Source organism: Balaenoptera ricei, chromosome 10 (assembly GCF_028023285.1).
Source record: "Balaenoptera ricei isolate mBalRic1 chromosome 10, mBalRic1.hap2, whole genome shotgun sequence".
NCBI lineage: Eukaryota > Metazoa > Chordata > Mammalia > Artiodactyla > Balaenopteridae > Balaenoptera > Balaenoptera ricei.
The window spans coordinates 22169500-22190911 of record NC_082648.1 but is presented as its reverse complement, the minus strand read 5'-3'; the positions used below and the strand labels follow the sequence as shown (position 1 = coordinate 22190911).

Here is a 21412-nt window from a genome sequence, read left to right as displayed (position 1 = left end):
TTGCAAATAGCAGTAATCTTGCCCAAGAGATAAAATTTTAAAGGGGCTAGACAACTTTTTGTATGGCACAGCTAAAAAGGGATATTAAGAAATGGTAAATCACCAGGTTGATGAAAGAACATGTTGCAGGTAAATAAACTTGCTAATATGTCTGCTGAATAGCTAAGCACGTTCTATATTTTTTACTGGGTTTCTAACATAATATCCTATATTCTGGTATGTGTATATCTGTATCTGGTATCTCCCCTACTACACTATACAGTTCTTAAGACTAATGATTGATCATTCAATGGCTGGAACATCATTGGTACTCAACAAATATTTCTTAAGTAAATTAACTAATGAATGAGTGAAAGATTATCTTTGTATTCTTATACATTTACAGTGCCTTGCACATAAAAAAAGGTGGCAAATATATATTGAAAATGAATAAATGAAATAATCAACCAAACTTTTGAGAATTATAAAGCCAAGCTAGTATGGCCAAATCTATGTTTCTGACCCCTATTATAATATTATATATAATATTATACATTATAATATTATAATTCTTCAAAAACTGGACATGATATATATGACAGATATATACATATATATGTGACAGATACATATATATATATATATATATATATATACGTATGTATGTGACAGATATATTTATATGTTTATATATATAAAATGATTACATTCAGGTCACCAAATTACCAATTATTCCTCAATCATTGTGAATAAAGGGAAGTGTACTATACATACAAAGGGTTCTATCTGTAAAGAATTCTGTAAAGTACCAAATATATTATTCTGTAAGTTTCTTGATGGCAAGGGTTGTCACATTCATAGATATAATCCTGTCTACCTCACTCCCTAGCCCATTTTTCTCCACCTTAATGCCTAGCACTTAAACATTCAAAAATTGTTTACATGAACTGAACTAGTACTTTCAGTGCTTTGGAAATAAGCTAATTTTGCAAAATTTCCAACAGAGTGAATTAAGGAATCTTCATGGATTTATCTGATTTTTTCTAAGCCTATTACTTCATCCAGCTTATTATTTTTTCTTTAAAAAATACATTGACTATTGAACCCAATTATTTGAAGAAACAAATAATATTTCTAAACTGATAAATGATCCTCAATAAGACATTAATCCAAGTGAGAAAATCCAAATTTGATAAATGAAATAATAGTTAGACAGAATTAGACCAAAATAACAGCATTTATTGGGTCTCTGTTATCTAATAGACACTGATAATAATAGAGGATTTGTGGTTCTTGCCATCCAGAAGCTTTAAGGATATATAAAGAGGTACAGAATAACATTTTAAAGTCTATTGGGAAAACCAAAAACATTGGGAGAATTTTTCTTTTGCCCCTCATGGGACAGGATAAAAAGATAACTTCTGCCTGGTTTGGTGACAACAGTTCCACTATAAGTAATGACTATTCATCACCAGAGGGCAGACAGCAGAAGTAAGAAGAGCTACAATCCTGCAGCCTGTGGAATGAAAACTACATTCACAGAAAGATAGACAAAGTGAAAAGGCAGAGGAATATATACCAGATGAAGGAAAAGATAAAACACCAGAAAACCAATTAAATGAAGTGGAGATAGGCAACCTTCCCGAAAAAGAATTCAGAATAATGATAGTGAAGATGATCCAGGACCTAAGAAAAAGAATGGAGGCAAAGATTGAGAAGATGCAAGAAATGTTTAACAAAGACCTAGAAGAATTAAAGAACAAACACCTAGAAGAATTAAAGAACAAACAAACAGAGATGAACAATACAATAACTGAAATGAAAAATGCACTAGAAGGGAATCAATAGCAGAATAACTGAGGCAGAAGAATGGATAAATGACCTGGAAGACAGTATGGTGGAAATCACTGCCATGGAACAGAATAAAGAAAAAAGAATGAAAAGAAATGAAAACAGCCTAAGAGACCTCTGGGACAACATTAAGTGCACCAACATTCGCATTATAGGGGTTCCAGAAGGAGAAGAGAGAGAGAAAGAACCTAAAAAACATTTGAAGAGATCATAGTCGAAAACTACCCTAATATCGGAAACGAAATAGCCACCCAAGTCCGGGAAGCGCAGAGAGTCCCAGGCAGCATAAACCCAAGGAGAAACACACCGAGACACATGGTAATCAAATTGGCAAAAATTAAAGACAAAGAAAAATTATTAAAAGCAACAAGAGAAAAATGACAAATAACATACAAGGAACTCCCATAAGGTTAACAGCTGATTTCTCAGCAGAAACTCTACAAGCCAGAAGGGAGTGGCATGATATACTTAAAGTGATGAAAGGGAAGAACCTACAACCAAGATTACTCTACCCGGCAAGGATCTCATTTAGATTGGATGGAGAAATCAAAAGCTTTACAGACAAGCAAAAGCTAAGAGAATTCAGCACCACCAAACCAGCTCTACAACAAATGCTAAAGGAACTTCTCTAAGTGGGAAACACAAGAGAAGAAAAGGACGTACAAAAACAAACCCAAAACAATTAAGAAAATGGTCATAGGAACATACATATCGATAATTACCTTAAATGTGAATGGATTAAATGCTCCAACCGAAAGACACAGGCTCGCTGAATGGATGCAAAAACAAGACCCATATATATGCTGTCTACAAGAGACCCACTTCAGACCTAGGGACACATACAGACTGAAACTGAGGGGATAGAAAAAGATTTTCCATGCAAATGGATAGCAAAAGAAAGCTGGAGTAGCTATACTCATATCAGATAAAATAGACTTTAAAATAAAGAATGTTACAAGAGACAAGGAAGGACACTACATAATGATCAAGGGATCAATCCAAGAAGCAGATATAAGAATTACAAATATATACGCACCCAACATAGGAGCACCTCAATACATAAGGCAAATGCTAACACCTATAAAAGAGAAAATCAACAGTAACACAATAACAGTGGGGGACTTTAACACCTCACTTACACCAATGGACAGATCATCCAGACAGAATATTAATAAGGAAACACAAGCTTTAAATGACACAATAGACCATATAGATTTAATTGATATTTATAGGACATTCCATCTGAAAACAGCAGATTACACTTTCTTCTCAGGTGCACACGGAACATGCTCCAGGATAGATCACATCTTGGGTCACAAAGCAAGCCTCAGTAAATTTAAGAAAATTGAAATCATATCAAGCATCTTTTCTGACCACAACACTATGAGATTAGAAATCAATTACAAGGAAAAAAAGTAAAAAAAAACACAAACACATGAAGGCTAAACAATATGTTACTAAATAACCAAGAGATCACTGAAGAAATCAAAGAGGAAATCAAAAAATACCTAGAGACAAATGACAATGAAAACACGACAATCCAAAACCTGTGGGATGGAGGAAAAGCAGTTCTAAGAGGGAAGTTTATACCAACACAATCCTACCTCAAGAAACAAGAAAAATCTCAAATAAACAACCTAACCCTACACCTAAAGGAACTAGAGAAGGAAGAACAAACAAAACCCAAAGTTAGTAGAAGGAAAGAAATCATAAAGATCAGAACAGAAATAAATGAAATAGAAACAAAGAAAACAATAGCAAAGATCAATAAAACTAAAAGCTCGTTCTTTGAGAAGATAAATAAAATTGATAAACCTTTAGCCAGACTCGTCAAGAGAAAGAGGGAGAGGACTCAAATCAATAAAATTAGAAATGAAAAAGGAGAAGTTACAACGGACACCGCAGAAATACAAAGCATCCTAAGAGACTACTACAAGCAACACTATGCCAATAAAATGGACAACTTGGAAGAAATGGACAAATTCTTAGAAAGGTATAACCTTCCAAGACTGAACCAGGAAGAAGTAGAAAATATGAACAGACCAATCACAAGTAATGAAATTGAAACTGTGATTAAAAATCTTCCAACAAACAAAAGTCCAGTACCAGATGGCTTCACAGGTGAATTCTATCAAACATTTACAGAAGAGCTCACACCCATCCTTCTCAAACTCTTCCAAAAATTTGCAGAGGAAGGAACACTCCCAAACTCTTTCTACGAGGCACCATCACCCTGATACCCAAACCAGACAAAGATACTACAAAAAAAGAAAATTACGGACCAATATCACTGATGAATGTAGATGCAAAAATCCTCAACAAAATACTAGCAAACAGAATCCAACAACACATTAAAAGGATCATACCCCATGATCAAGTGGGATTTATCCCAGGGATGCAAAGATTCTTCAATATACGGAAATCAATCAGTGTGATACACCATATTAACAAATTTAAAATAAAAACCATATGATCATCTCAATAGATGCAGAAAAAGCTTTTGGCAAAATTCAACACCCACTTATGATAAAAACTCTCCAGAAAGTGAGATAGAGGGACCTCCTACCTCAACATAATAAAGGCCATATATGACAATCCCACAGCAAACATCATTCTCAATGGTGAAAAACTGAAAGCATTTCCACTAAGACCAGGAACAAGACAAGGATGTCCACTCTTGCCACTCTTATTCAACATTAGTTTTGGAAGTCCTAGCCACAGCAATCCGAGAAGAAAGAAAAATAAAAGGAATCCAAATTGTAAAAGAAGTAAAACTGTCACTGTTTGCAGATGACATGATACTATACATAGAGAATCCTAAAGATGCCACCAGAAAACTACTAGAGCTAATCAATGAATTTGGTCAAGTTGCAGGATACAAAATTAATGCACAGAAATCTCTTGCATTCCTATACTCTAACAACAAAAGATCAGAAAGAGAAATTAAGGAAACAATCCCATTCACCACTGCAACAAAAAGAATTAAATACCTAGGAATAAACCTACCTAAGAGGTAAAAGACCTACACTCAGAAAATTATAAGACACTGATGAAAGAAATCAAAAATGACACAAACAGTTGGAGAGATATACCATTTCGTGGATTGGAAGAAACAATATTGTGAAAATGACTATACTACCCAAAGCAATCTACAGATTCAATGCAATCGCTATCAAATAACCAATGGCATTTTTTTTTTTTTTTTTTTAACCAATGGCATTTTTTACAGAACTAGAACAAAAAATCTTAAAATTTGTATGGAGACACAAAAGGCCCCGAACAGCCAAAGCAATCTTGAGGGAAAAAAATGGAGCTGGAGGAATCAGACTCCCTGACTTCAGACTATACTATAAAGCTACAGTAATCAAGACAATATGGTACTGGCACAAAAACAGAAATATAGATCAATGGAACAAGATAGAAAGCCCAGAGATAAACCCATGCACCTATGGTCAACTAATCTATGACAAAGGAGACAAGAATATACAATGGAGAAAAGACAGTCTCTTCAATAAGTGGTGCTGGGAAAACTGGACAGCTACATGTAAAAGAAAGAAATTAGAACACTCCCTAACACCATACACAAAAATGAACTCAAAATGGATTAGAGACCTAAATGTAAGACCGGACACTATAAAACTCTTAGAGGAAACCATAGGAAGAACACTCTTTGACATAAATCACAGCAAGATCTTTATTGACCCACCTCCTAGAGTAATGGAAATAAAAACAAAAATAAACAAATGGGACCTAATGAAACTTAAAAGCTTTTACACGGCAAAGGAAACCATAAACAAGACGAAAAGACAACCCTCAGAATGGGAGAAAATATTTGCAAACAAAAGAATGGACAAAGGATTAATCTCCAAAAAATATAAACAGCTCATGCAGCTCAATATTAAAAAAACAAACAACCCAATCAAAAAATGACCAAAGACCTAAATAGACATTTCTCCAAAGAAGACATACAGATGGCCAAGAGGCACATGAAAAGCTGTTCAACATCACTGATTATTAGAGAAATGGAAATCAAAACTACAATGAGGTATCACCTCACACCAGTTACAATGGGCATCATCAGAAAATCTACAAACAACAAATGCTGGAGAGGGTGTGGAGAAAAGGGAACCCTCTTGTGCTATTGGTGGGAATGTAAACTGATACAGCCACTATGGAGAGCAGTATGGAGGTTCCTTAAAAAGCTAAAAATAGAACTACCATACGACCCAGCAATCCCACTACTGGGCATATACCCTGAGAAAACCATAATTCAAAAAGACACATGCACCCCAGTATTCATTGCAGCACTATTTACAATAGCCAGGTCATGGAAGCAACCTAAATACCCATCGACAGATGAATGGATAAAGAAAATATGGTACATATATACAATGGAATATTTCTCAGCCATAAAAAGGAACGAAACTGGGTTATTTTTAGAGACATGGATGGACCTAGAGACTGTCATACAGAGTGAAGTTAAGTCAGAAAGAGAAAAACAAATATCATCTATTAACACATATATGTGGAATCTAGAAAAATGGTACAGCTGAACCGGTTTGCAAGGCAAAAATAGAGACACAGATGTAGAGAACAAATGTATGGACACCAAGAGGGCAAAGCGGGGCAGGGGGTGATGGTGGGATGAATTGGGAGATTGGGATTGACATGTATACACTAATATGTATAAAATGGATAACTAATAAGAACCTGCTATATAAAATAAATAAATAAATAAAATTAAATTTTTAAAAAATTACTTCATAAGAGCAGCAAGTGTTATACTTTAATTTCTTCCTGAGAAGAAATCTGCATGGAGATATAATTTTCTTATTAACTATGTGAATCTGTGGGTAGTCTAATAGCCTTCACAGCATAAAACGCTCGTTTGCACAGCCCCCAAATGATACATTATGATCTGCCTGTCCAGGGCATTTTGACCAAAGAAAATATTAGCTTTGATTTGGGACAGATTGAATGGAATAATTGTAATTTTGATATGATAGATATTGATAGAAGAGTTTTTATCTATAGTTTTGATACTGTACAGATTTATAAAAATGTTTTAGCAAATATCATTTACCTTAACATTTAACATAACAGGCTCATTACAGAACTGTCTATGGTTTACCATTTCCTAGTAGGTAGAAAAAAAAAGAAAACATAAATCAATCATGTTTGTCCCTTAGATTTTAACATATTTATTAACTTAATTTACACTTAAAACTTTGCATTGTGTAACAGGTGGAACTATAATTGCTAAAGTTATAGGTATCAGAAACAGGAAAAAATTGTCTACCTGACAGTTAAGCCTTAATGAGCATCAGAATTCCAGACCTTAGGTAAATAGCAAGCCTCTGAATTTCGTTCTTCTCATCAGTGAAATGAAGATATTAAAGCCTAGTCTGTCTTCATCGGGTTGTTGAGAAGGTCAGTTCAGAAGATTAGTGTGAAGATTTAGAAAAGAACAATAGCATAATAATGATATAATAGCAATAAAGGCTACCGTTTACCGGGTACCTTATAAGTGAAGTAGGATTTAATTGTAAAACATTGCTGTCATGATCGTAAAAGTGTTTGTATTTTGGTTCACAGGGACTTGTTTGTTTCTGACTCAGTGTCTTTCACAGTGTTAAGCAAATACAGAAAGTCCTTTTTTTGGTAAAGGAATCAAGTGGGATGAAAAACCTCAATCTATATTCTGAGCACTTAGTATTATCAGTTTCTGCTTATTATGATGCGTCATCTTTATCATCTTTGCTGGTTTCTAAAAATTTTTTATTTAGCTTACAGCTTGCTTCTCTGTCTTGTCACAGGGGTTATCTCAATATTTGAGATGTTTTTAAAAATTCAAATGTTCTTCTCTGTTATAAAAGCATATCTTATAACCCAGTACAGTTTTCTTCCCACCTCTACATTACATTTTTAGTTATTGCTAATGAAAATTAACATATTTTGGCAAATATAAACACATTTTATCAGTTTGGGATCACTTAATATATTTTCATACCATTAAACTTATTTGTAAATCTCATTTTAATAATGATAGTATTAACCAGTTGTATGGATGTTATATAATTTATTTAACCATTTCATTAATTCTTATTGTTTAGATTTTTAGATTTTTATAATAAATAATACAATAAACACCTGTGAAATATATATTCTGAGTCAAAACATTCATATTCTCTTCCTTTCTTTCTCACACACACACACATACACACACACACACACACACACTCCCTGTTTTTCATATAATACAGTCACTGATGCTCCCACTTCTGATATTCAGTTGCAGAAACAGAAAACTGCCCCAGTGCTGGGAGAATACTAGCACGTGTTGAATTTAGTAAGAGACACTACAGTTTACACCACCCTTGTTTACTGTACTGTTTTGCTGGCAATTTAAAAGATATCTTGGGTGATTCTGACTACATGACAATTTTGCCTCACGCTTTGACTGTAGAACCTTGTCCTGCCCAAGATGTAACATCACTGAAATGGAGAGTTTTGAATCAGATAATCTGATTTTTTAGTAAGAAGGTTGATGGTTGATGAATATATCGTAATATAGTTAAACTGCAGTTCAAGACAATAAATTCAATTTTACCTTTTAATAAATAGTAGACAATCTTTTTTTGCTATAATTATTGTTGGAAAATAAATAGGAACAATGTAAGATTATTGATCAGGGACATAGAACCAAATAAGACAAAAAGGATTATATAAGGGCAGCTATAAATTTCTGTGATCACATAAAATAGCAAACTTTAAGGGACACCACATAGAATTCTAGAGCTGCGAGGCACCTTAAGGCTTATTCCCTTCTAGTCATTTCATTTTAGAAACGAGTGTATACATCCTATAGAGACCAGGAGGATTTACCTAAGTAATTAGTGGCAGAGCCAAGACTGGAACCCAGATGGCCCAACTTCTAAGCCAGTGTCTTTCCACTACGCTGCACTGTTTTAAAAAAAGTCCTGCAAAGACATATCAATGAAATATAAAGTATCTATGAAAATATTACTATACTGTATAATTAATTTACCTAGTTAAAATTAATGAATTTGTTTTAGTATACATGGATTAACAAACGAACATTCATTTTTCTGTTTTAGAAGACCATCATTTGGATGATGTGTCACTTTTAAAAGGCTGTACAGAGAGTTTACATTGCTGCCGTTTCCCTCCCCCACCTGCCACTTTTCCCCCCAACCTTCACACAATTTATCCCATTCTCAATGAAAAATATATCAAGGGCAGCTTTGAAGAATAGATGGAGAAAGAAAAAAATATAAGGGACGGTTGTGATCATTTATATTGGTATTTGTGTGCTGACTCGAGGATCCTTCCAACACCAGTTCAGAAGATGGCCTTTTAACCACCTTGCTCAGTTCCCACACCCCCGGTTTATTGTTGCCCACATGAACGCTTACCACAGAAGCAATGATTGCCTACGTAATGGTATTGACAAGCGAAGGACTGGTTAGACAATGTCAAGTAAGTCATGACATGAAATGGGAGAATGTTTTTGTAACTTCTTCATTTCCATAAATATTCCCAGCTTTCATGGAAAATGCTCAATAAAACTAATTTGCAAATTTCAAGGTCATGCGGCAGGAAAAAGCAGCGTTCAAGTTCTTTCCTACCCAAATCATTTATTTATACTTACACTTATTTCTTCATGGTATGAATACTTCAAAATTAAAAGACAGCAGTTTCCTTGTTTCTGATCTGTGCAGAAATAGGTGGCCGCCACTACCAGCATTGGCTCCATCAAGAGAAAAGGAGCATATTCATCAATATGAAGCTTTAGGTCAAGGTTCAAAAAAATTACCTGAAACAAATAAGGCGAATCTTTCTTTTTCATGCAAGAATGGCAGAGGCCCTTTTAGGCAGAAGTGTGTCCTTGCTTTTGCATTATTTGAGAACTGAACTATATTGCTCTTGAGAACCTGAATTCAATGTATCCCTTTTCCTATAAGTATATAGGACTTATAGTTTTCCTGCATAATTTTTTTATGACTCAATTTAAAGACACAACATTTAAACAATTTGTCTTCAACATATAATTCATCCTTCTGAAAAGTCATAATTTTAATTTTTAATTTTATTTTTTATAGAACTTCTTATTTCTATTTCATATTGATGATATGGGTGAATGAATTAAACTTGCCCTTGGATAGTAAACATAAAGACATCCATTAATACTGTAGCTATATTTAATAGTAATGTAAAGGTATGATGATGTAGCACTAAATAGTGAAGTAAGACTTTCTATTTAACATTATTCAAGTTGACAAGATGATGAAATTGATAATATCTGTTATTGAGAGGCTATTTAATTAACATGGGGCAAACTTAGGAAAGGTTTGAAGTTTTTAATTGCTATGTTGTTGATTTGGTTTGGTTATCTTCACAACGTGCAATGATAAACCATTTCTCATTTTATCTGTATTGATTTGGACTTCAGAAAGTGGAAGGAAAATGTTTTTCCAACCTCTCAAATTTTACTTCTGCCCAAAGTGTTGTGCTCCTTCTTATGTTATTTAAAATCATTCCATAAGGCAGTTTCTTTCATATACATGGAAAAAAATCTATGATGTTGCAAAGAGCAAGCTGTCTTCCCAAAGTCAGGCTTGGACATATAAAAACAAACATGGTACCGTTGCCAAAGAACCTCAGTATAAATTTCTGTATTCTGTATTTAAATTTCCGTATTTAAATTTCCGTATTCAAATTTAAACTTAAATTTCTGTATTTAAATGTATTTTTAATTTGAATACTCTACATCAGCGGTCCCCAACCTTTTTGGCACCAGGGACCGGTTTTGTGGAAGACGATTTTTCTACCGACCAGGGTTGGGAGGGATGGTTCAGGCGGTAATGGGAGTGATGGGGACCAGCAGATGAAGCTTCGCTCACTCGCCTGCCGCTCACCTCCTGCTCTGCGGCCCGGTTCCTAACAGGCCGCGGACCAGTACCGGTCCACAGCCTGGGGGTTGGGGACCCCTGCTCTGCATGGTACCAAGCAAAATAAACACTCCAAAATGTTTACTGAATAATTACCATACATAGAACTTAGAAGATACATGCAAGTATTATATTTATTTTAATCTAGGTAGAGAAGTATATTTATATTCTTTATGAATGTAGAGTAAATTAAATACAAAAATAATTTTTAATGGCCTACTTGTTTAAAATAATATTCAGTAGAGAAAGTCCAGGATAAATAAATCGAGGACAAATCTCTGGATGTTTTCTGAAAATATATTTTTCTGTTTCATTTATAGTATAATAATAAAAACATTGCATTATTACTTTTAATATGGAAAATATAATGAGTAATATTTCAAGAGTCATTGTACTAAGGGCTTCATATGCATTATGAATTATTTAATTCCTTGAAGAGTTCTATGAGGTGGGAATTCCTTTATTCCAGTTTTTGAGAAGAAACAACCAAGACCTACAGTTGCGTGGCCCAGGTCAGATAATAGTAGTGGGAAAACTAGAATTTAAATTCACGTCTGTCTTGATTGCAGAGCTGGGGCTCTTGATCACTTTTCCTCTCTTTTCCTGGAACTGCAAAGAATACAGGGTTTGTCTGTATGGTGTTTACATGCAGATTTGTAAGCAGTGCTGAAAAATTACAAAATGAGAAATCATAAAAGAAAACCACAGACTTTGTGAATAATAGGTTTTGTCAATGACCTGCTGTTTTTGTGAGTTTCAGAACAAATAAGACAGTAAAATTGAATCTTTTCCTCCCTTTAGCTTTGTAATAAAATAGTATTTCTGGTGAGTTTTGTCGGAAACCGTGGCACGTTCACCCGAGGGTACCGAGCGGTCATCCTGGATATGGCCTTTCTCTACCACGTAGCATATGTCCTGGTTTGCATGCTGGGCCTCTTTGTCCACGAATTCTTCTATAGCTTCCTGGTGAGTACATCTCTCTGCTGAAAAAAATACATAGTGCTGCTGCTTCTTATGCTTCTTCCTTTGATTTTTTAAGCAGGGTCTGGCATTTAGGACAAATTATGTTATTTTTAGACTTGCCTAGGAAAATCATGCATTATTATTATTTTTAGTCTTTTTCTCTGAGCAACGACATAGGTGGTGCAATTCTTTATTTTCTCTCTGAGACCCACCTCTTGACCCAGGCTTTGCATAGCAGGCTGCTTTGGGTTTCAGCCAAGTCACATTTCCCTTAGAGATTCTTCAACAAGAAAAGGGATATACTTTCTTGGTACTGAATTCATTGTATTTATTTATAGCAGCAAATATTTTGTGTATCTTTAGAATGGCATTTAAATAAAATGAGGGGGAAAGCCAACTTAGCAAAAAGATGATGAGTTGTTTTAAGGGCAGTCTTATAGTTTTAGATTTAATATGTCGTTGTTGTTAAGCTTATTTACATATATCTATTCATTAAGTGGATTTTCAGATTTCTTGTAAAGTTGCATTTTGGTTTTGGTTTTGTTTTTTTGCTGGTTATCAGTTTTCCTTCCTACATATATGTTCTCTAGCCATAAACCAGAAGAGGAGTCAATACAAGTATATGGTAATGTTTTGAAACTTAGAGCATTACCAGGTTAGCATCATGATGCCAGAGGAGCAATTTATTTATATCTTCAGCTCACAGTTGGTATGCAGAGGAGAACACTACCCAATAAAATAATCCCTGAAAACAAGCTGAAGATCTAAAAACATTATGCTGACCTGGTTTGCTTGGGTCATGAGGGGCAAATTCATTGCCTCCTTCTTGCCTGTGACCTAGCTCACCCATGTAGGAAGATTAAGTAAGAAGCTAATTTTCTGTTTACCCTAAAACACTTGAAAGAGCCACAGTGAAGAGCGGATTTGTCCCTTATCAACAAAAGGATACAAAATTATCTTCCAGCCAGTTAAGTTAGATTAGTATTCAGCCATCAGAAGTAGACTTTTTTTTCTGATCAAGGATCCTAATGAATTCCTTCTTTGCTCTAATTCACCACAAAAATTGCATTTTTAAAAATCTGCCTATGATATATAAAGGTCTATTATACCCAGCACTTTTCCCTGACTGTAATATGTAATATTTATTATGTTTTTGTGCTTCAACCTCCTTGTCTATAAAATGGATAGGGGTAATATGAGAGACTAGTAATATCAAGACCCATTAAAGAAATAATATGAAAAACATGTGAAATGATATATGTAAATCTTTGTTATTTAAGGAAAGGTTTTTGACAAAATAAAGGTGTATTTGCATTATTGTATGAGTTATTAATAGTAATGTTACTTTTAATTTATGTTAACCTTGATTTCCAGTTGCATTTTTCTCTCATCTTTTTCAAATCATACAACACTTATGCTAATTTGTTTTCCTTGGGTTGGTTATAAAAAGGATGTATTCCATTTTCATGTTCAGAGGACTAGAAGAAAATTTTAATGGACATAATGTCAAAATGGTATTTAAATGTATTTTTTAAATATTTTTATGTTTTAAAAAATATATGAATTTGCATTCCCAGTTGTGTCCACAAATGCCAATCCTTTAACCAGTAATAGAAACCACACTCTAGATTTTCCTTTGAGAAATAAACGGAAGGAACCATTCACCTGTCCAACATCAATACCTTTGCATTCTCAAGATTCTGATTCCATGGGTATGGAATAGGGCCCAGGAATATGCATTTTCAGCAAGTATCGTATGGGCTTCTGAAAACTATAAACTTTCGTAAACTATCCAGAAATGATCTGGAACCATTTCCAGACCTTTTGTTTAAGCCACTGTTCAGCTGAGGGAAAATCTCCTTTCTGTCAACTAAATGCTTAAATAAGTTAAATAAGCCAGGTCAGTAATTTGGAAGCTGAACTTGCATTACTTAATTTGTCTTTAGGAAAGAATAAGGACTTTGTTTCTAAAGGTTGTATCTCCCTCCAGGAGATAAACAGATAGCAAAATAGTTAAACATATGTTTTTGTGTTTGACCATCAAAAAATATCAGTGTCCTAAGGTGAGCAAACAAGTTAATATATTTACAGCAATTATTTGCAAGACTATAGTTAAATTGGAAAGTAACTGTATAAGCCTCAAAACTCTGAAAAACAGAGTACAAGGCCCTGGGGTTTCTGAAGGGATGAGGGACACTGGTATTAATCATTTCAACCAGCTCAGAAATTTTAATCACTCCCCATAGATAGCAGAAAACAAACCCCAGTTATTCCAATATCAAAAATACTATTCATTTCCAAACTGATACTTATGCCTTCGTTAAAGTAAATGTTAATATTGCTTTTAACCAACTTTTAATAATGAAACATGTAGTTGCGAATGTATAATTTCAACTTTAAATATAGCAATAAATAAAATTGTTCTTAAAGTTGACTGCAGATAGCAAACACATACCTAGGTTCTTGACTAGTGCATATGGATTTTCTACTACTAAACACAAAATGGATAATAACCCATTATCCATAGAGGAAGTGAATTAACACTTGTGAATTATATTTCTGTTTATACTTCTGTTTCCAAAAGTATATACTAAAGTAATAGGTTTTGCCCCCAATCTACCTGTTTAGTAAGAAAGATGTTTGCATTTCTCAAATATTTTTAAATTTCATACCTTTTCTATTTTAGTGGGCTCATAAAATTTAATTCATGTCGTTTCACCTCTAATCCCTTGATTAAACAATCCGTTGAATGAATCCTTCAATTATTCATCACTTAGTTCCCTAATTCAGCATGCTCGTGTTAGCCATTTTACATATTCTAGAAGCAACTGCAGAATATCAGAAAGACTAAAAATAAGGAATAAGTAGCTAAGTTGGTTATATATCGTATTACAATTTTTCTAAATTCAAATTTGAAGCTATGCTATTACCATGTCTTAAAAAATTGATATTACGTTGGGTATGAAACCAACAGATGCACATTATATATTGTGTTAGAGTTATCTTTATTGAAAAACAGTTTATTAACACATTCAAACTGGAGAAGAAATACATATTTTGGTTCATTTTTAAGGTGTTATTTTTACTGTTATTCTTTCACAGATAAATTAAAATGGCCTGCATTTGTATTTGTGATTACCTTTGTATTTATTCACCCTTTGCTTCATTGCATTTTTTTCCTTGTTTTCGTTCTCTTTGTTTTTGTAGCTTTTTGATTTAGTATATAGAGAAGAGACTCTGCTCAATGTCATAAAAAGTGTCACACGGAATGGCCGCTCCATTATTCTAACTGCAGTCCTCGCCCTCATCCTTGTCTACCTGTTTTCCATTATTGGATTCCTTTTTCTGAAGGATGACTTCACTATGGAGGTGGATAGGCTGAAAAACAGAACTCCCCTCACAGGTATTGCTGTTACCACTAAATGAGCTTGCTCTGATGGCGGCTCCGACTGGTACATCTCTTGCTAAGAGGATCACAGATGAACGATGATGGAGGCAATGTTTTCTTTCATTCCTTTGAAAACATTTTCTTGTTCACTAAGAGCTCACGAGTGTGAAATACCCCTACGCTGTATGTTAGCTGACAGTGTGCATAGGAAAATCTTCATACAAGAAACGTCACCTGAGCTCAGTCTCAGTACAGAAGTTTCAATAGTGTTGACTGTACTCCCGGGGACAGTTGACAATTTCAGTGCAGGGTAATAGCTTTGGGATTCTTTCTCTTGGGGGATGTCTCCCCCAAGAACTTCCAGCATCATTCACAACCATTATTTCATACATGTTTGCTCACAGTACATTATATTATACTTGAATAGTTGAAAAGTATAAATGCTTTGATTTGGAAACCATCAGATAGTCAGAAAATTTGCTATAGAAAAAATGCTCAAAATATTGTCATGAAGGGGCTCTGTCCGTGAATATGTGGCTGTCAGAATTTCTGTGTGATATTTATTTTTATTGTCTGACTGGTTAGACATCACCCATTTATACCCACTGTGATTCTTGTGGTATGAGGGGTGATTCTTTCCATCTTACTTTGGATTTTTTATTTATTATGCTCCCTAATGGTTTCTTCTTTCCCCCTTTCCTACATTTTGTTGTTTTGATTAAATTTTGTTCTTACTCTCTTTCCTCCTCTCCTGTTTTGCTGGATGGACATTGCAGTTCTGCATTTTGCTGATAGTTTCTCTGGGTGATTCCACTGCCTATGGGTTGCAGAGAAGGGAAACCACAAAATGACTCTCTCTTTCTTCAAACCATCAAATTTAAAAGTAGGATTTAGTTAGTGGTGCTTTTAGAATATGGGATAATTAAGTGGCATTCAGATCTATTATTTAGCCTAAGTGATCAAGGCACAGAATAGAAATAACATATACATAGATTGAAAGTTATTAAACTTGAGACTGAATTTCAGACCTAGGTAGTAGTCTTTATTCACAGACACATGGTATATTTTCTGTTATGGCCTTTCTTTTTCTCCCTTAAATGTTACTTTGTCTAGAGTTTTATAGGTGTAAATATTTGGAGGGAAAGCTCATGTATATAAATACCCCCAAAACCCCACATGTACTAAACTATCTGTGAATCATAAACTATCTGTTCTCAAAATTCTTTGTCTTAATTATTTACTAGGCATGATCACATTGAGTTATTCAGTACAGAGTGAGTCTGACACTGAAGCATCAGAATTTCTGAATTCAAATGTGTACAGTCGTTATTGTTTTATGAATCTTGTAGTAAATAATTTTAATTGTGTTATTTAAAAAGTAAGTTAGTGTCCAGAGGAATGGATAAAGAAGATGTGGTACATATATACAATAGAATATTACTCAGCCATAAAAAGGAACGAAATTGGGTCATTTGTAGAGATATAGATGGACCTAGAGACTGTCATACAGTGAAGTAGGTCAGAAAGAGAAAAACAAATATTGTATATTAACGCATATATGTGGAATCTGAAAAAATTGGTTCAGGTAATCTTATTTACAAAGCAGAAATAGAGACACAGATGTCTAGAACAAACATGGATACCAAGGGGGACAGGGGTGGGGCATGAATTGGGAGATTGGGATTGACATATATATACTATTGATACTATGTATAAAATAGATAACTAATGAGAACCTACTGTATAGCACAGGGAACTCTACCCCATACTCTGCGGTGACCTAAATGAGAAGGAAATCCAAAAAAGAGGGGATATATGTGTACGTATAGCTGATTCACTTTGCTGTACAGTATAAACTAACACAATATTGTAAAGCAACTATACTCCAATAAAAAAAAGTAAGCGTCATTATATTATGAATATATTTTCTTTAGAAATATAAAAAAAGTCTTCTTTCCTGTGTTTTACAAAATAGGAAGCACGAAAACTAAAATGTCAAGATCTTCACTAAAACTATTATACATATTTATATAAAAAGTTGTTAAACAAGAGAAAGCATTTGTGAATACTATAAAAATCTGGCATACAAGAACAGCTAACAAAGTTAAACTCTTGATTCTTCATAGACTGAGAGTTTTTGTTTCATAGAGAGTGTATGTGGTACCATGCCCTGGAAGAAGCGCTCATATTTTCATAACATTTTAAATTTAATTTCTAATACTATATATTCTGTCCGTGGATATGTAGCATAAAGTTTATTCTTTCAATTATTGAAAACTATTTTCTCCCAAAGTTGAGTGAAATTATCAAAGATAACACATCTAGGGAGCAAGTGAAACTGGGAATGTAGAAGTACACAGTTCTTCAGTGAATGTGAAGAAATCAGTGAACAAAGAGAGAAGGTTGAGGTTCCAGAGCTGAATGGCAGGAGCGTCACAGGTGGATATGAGAGCAGAGGACCAATGATTTGCAAATGGCCTTGGGAGTTTAGGACAATGCATATCCCACCTCTGGCACCAGTGGAACCTGACTCTGTAGATGCAGAAGACTGCACTTGACGGTGTTCAGGGGAATCCATGTCTTAGACAAGCCCAAGGAGTTGGCGGGAAGGTAGTGTTGACAAGCGGAGGTTCCAGTGTCTCTCCAGCTGCCCCCTCTTCCCCATCCTCGGTGCTGCCCTCCTGTTTCTACCCTCATTTCCTCTCCCCAGAAAATGGCAGAAACTTCCCAGGTGGCTTCCCCCCGCTCAGCCTCTCTTCTGTTTGTGCAAGTCATTCATTCCTACCACAGTTCTGATTCTGTGTCTTACGGATTTGAAAACTTTGCTGGGCCCTGGGCTGGCTGTGGGATGCTCGGTTTAAAATCATTAGCCTAGAAGCTCTGCCTTGTCTGTGCCTTTGCTGGCCTCTGTACCTTTTGTCATAGGATTGTACCTGGAATTGCCCCCTTTACCCTCTACCTCATCTTCCTGTGTGTAAATCCTGTCTCCTCTAGATGGATCCTTCTCCAAAAACCTTTGTTTTTTCCTTTCTAGAATTCACCTCTCCCTTTCTGAACGCACTACCTCACTTTACGTGTACCCCACTCCCTCCATTCAACTATAATTATGTCTGTACCTGTCTGTATTCCCTAATTGATTGTGGGTTCTCCAAGGCCCTGACTCTGACTCCTCAGAGCCTAGCATGAAGTCAGTAAATATTAATGAAAGGAATGGCTCCTGGGGAACACTCAGGAACCCTGCCTCTCTGACCACTTGACGCTCACTCCACACCCGTGACATACCCGTCCTTTCTGCCATGCTGCCCCAGTCAAGGTGCGGGGAGGTAAAGTCTGCGGCTTCCCTTCCTCGTGGACCCGAGCTCTCAGCTCCAGGGCTTGTGTTGGTGGCAACTCCAGGCCTGGTCCCTCTCCTCATCACACGTCCTAACTCCAGCCACCCTTCTCCACTTCTGCCTTCACCTCTTCAAACAATCAGGCTAACCTTGGTGGGTGCTGCCCTGAAATGCACTTGAATATTTCTTCAGTATATAAAAATGAACTTAATCTTCTCCCCCCACCTTCTGGACTTTCCTTGGTGGCTCCGTGTGAAAAACAGGTTTGAGAGGAACGAACCTCTTCATGTTGTATTTGTTACTAACAACAAAATTTGTTATATGAAACTTGTTTTACACAGATAAGAAGGTTACTATTTTCTTTTCTATCGGGACCAGGGAGATAGGGGGTAAAGATGGATCCTTGGGGACTAAGGAAGAAAAGGTTCTGAACAGGGATCTGGCAGAAGATTCTTGCTTCCCTGAGATGTTTGATGTCCTGTTCCCGGGAACCCACATTTACCATTAAGAGATGCCACCTCCTGCTCGCTCTACCTCAGCCATGGGCACCAGTGGCTGAGAGCTCAGGGGTACCAGCTACACTGGGGGAACATGTTTCTGGCATTTCCAAGCCAGAGCCCTGAATGCATTTGGCCATGGGAACATTGTTACACATGGTGGTTAGGGCCTGCAGTATTACTAGTAGTTTATCTCAGCCACTTTAGAAAGATAGAAAAGGCTTTTAGTGGGTTGGCCCATGAACCTATTCTCTATTTATAAAATTGATTCAGTAGGCAAAACTGTGTTCGGAGTTCCACACTAACTTAACTAAAAACTTTAGGAACACAGCTAATTTGGAGTAATAGCACCTTTTATTTATGTGCCTTTGTAATTTGTCTGCTCATTTCTTGTCACTTGCATATTTGTCTCTATACTATGTCTCCATTGTGTGTTCTCAGGTAGCAATGCAGTTTCTGCTATGACTTTCGCTTCAATCCTGGGAACATGTGAAAAGGAAAACTGCTCACCCACAATACCAGCTTCAAATACAGGTCTGTAAAAAGGGCTCCAGGACAGCATGAACTCGATACTTCTGAAGTTATGTTTATTTGATTAAAGTTATTATAGGTTAGAGAGTTGCTCTAAAAATTTCATGGTGAGTTGAAATAGAAGAATGGAGGGTAAAAGAACCTAAAAGTTTCAAGCTAGAGAAAGGATTCTCATATCCGTCATTTTGTATCCTCACCCTGTTCCTTACGTTATTTCTAATCATGAGAATTTATCAAATTTACCCTGTGGTACGTGCTGCTAAAAATTCTGTTACCATATTGCAAAACCATACCACACTAAGCAAGACCCTTTCCACTGTATAGCCTTTAACTAAGAATATATTGCCTTTAACAGAAGAATCCATCCTTTAACAAAGAATGGAAAAGCATGGGTTTAGAACTCAAAAGGCTTGGTTATAATCCCTGACCTGCCACTTTCTAGGTCTATGTCTTGCATATGTTATGCAAATTTCCTGGACTTTGTTCAGATGGCTTGTCCTGAAAGAGAGGAAGGAAGGAAGGAAGGGAGGGAGGGAGGGAGAGAAGGAGATCTATCTAGGTACATAGGTAAGTAGGTAGATAGATAGATAGATAGATAGATAGATAGATAGATAGATAGAGCATATGATACTTTCCCTGCCTCCAAAGGAACAAATGGAATCATGCATATAAAAAGAATTTTTTAAACTCTAAACTGTTCTCGAAGGATGTGGCAGGAATTTGGAAACTATGGCATGTGTGAAATGTAATGAACTGTAGAAGGAATTAGTGATCTGTTTCCAGAAGCAGCAAAGATTTAGGGAGCATTTAGATATTTCAAGAGTTCTATATATAAAAAAGGAATAGATTTAGTCTCTGTTATGTCTACAAAGGGCAAAATCAGACTCAGAGAAAGTGAGAGAAGAAAGAGTTAAGCACAGCGTAAGGATGGATTTCACCACTTCCATCTGGAAGCACATTGTTTGGTCATAATGATAGAGCCTTTTTTCCCCAAGTTGCCTTTTGCCTTAAGATGTTGGACTGTTGCTTGAAGTCCAACAAAAATGGACAGTCTCTTCTACTGACTAAATGTTTCATGCTCTATGACCTAAAGGGAGAATTAAACACATGCATATGTTCCATTTCCACGTCCCAGCAGCTCAGGCACTGTAAACAACTGCCACTCAGACTTCTTTCCCCCCTGACCTCCTGGGTACCCAGTTCAGGCCTATAAACCACAAACCAGCTCCCTCTCTACTTGTGTAGCTTAACTGTGCTCTGAAGTTTCTAAAATCCCGTTACATGCATCCTCTGGCTTATATACCTCCAATTTCTTCAGCTTCCTCACATATTACAGCGATGACTCTTCATGTAACACTCCAAGGCAAGAAGTTGAGCGGTGTGATCATGTTTAGGATCGTGCAATTTGCAGTCGCACCACACTCTTGACCCACATTTGACTGACTCTTGGCTAAAACGCCATTCTTCACTGGTTCAGCTGTCAAGCCATAAATGCCTATTCTGTGCTCACATTAATTGGGAGTTTGGGATTTCAAGTATAAAACCATGCATTTATGTCTATATATTTCTGCCAACCCATAATCCCAGGCTGTCCCAGTTTGTCCTGTGAATAGAGGAGGGGCTTCTTGACCAGATGATCTCTAGGTTTCCGGTCCCTTCCAGTGCTCACGTGCCATGAGGCTCATGGTATCTTTATGGGTCCTGATCCTATTAAGCAGAATATTCATTCTCTCTCATGTCATCCTCAAGTTTGATAAGCTCTAGAACACGGGTTGGCAAACTTGGGCCGTGGGGAAATAGGAACTGTCACCTGTTTCTGTACTCCCCTCGGGCTAAGAATGGTTGCAGCTTTTTTTTAAGTTTTTTTTTTCTTTAATGAAAAAGATGCAATGGAGACTG

General features: G+C 35.8%; 1 protein-coding gene across 4 annotated transcripts in view; it reads left to right on the top strand.

Moving 5' to 3' along the window:
* ITPR2 (inositol 1,4,5-trisphosphate receptor type 2) overlaps positions 1-21412 on the top strand; it is a 524073-nt gene that overhangs the window by 429538 nt on the left and 73123 nt on the right. For all 4 annotated transcript variants that reach the window (XR_009505331.1, XM_059935504.1, XM_059935506.1 and 1 more), the window contains 3 exons: positions 11604-11768; positions 14973-15168; positions 19424-19516. Coding sequence is in view for 3 of the 4 variants with exons in the window: in XM_059935504.1 (XP_059791487.1) it covers positions 11604-11768; positions 14973-15168; positions 19424-19516 (454 nt within the window). In the remaining variant the exon portion in view is untranslated. The remainder of the gene's footprint in view (positions 1-11603; positions 11769-14972; positions 15169-19423; positions 19517-21412) is intronic.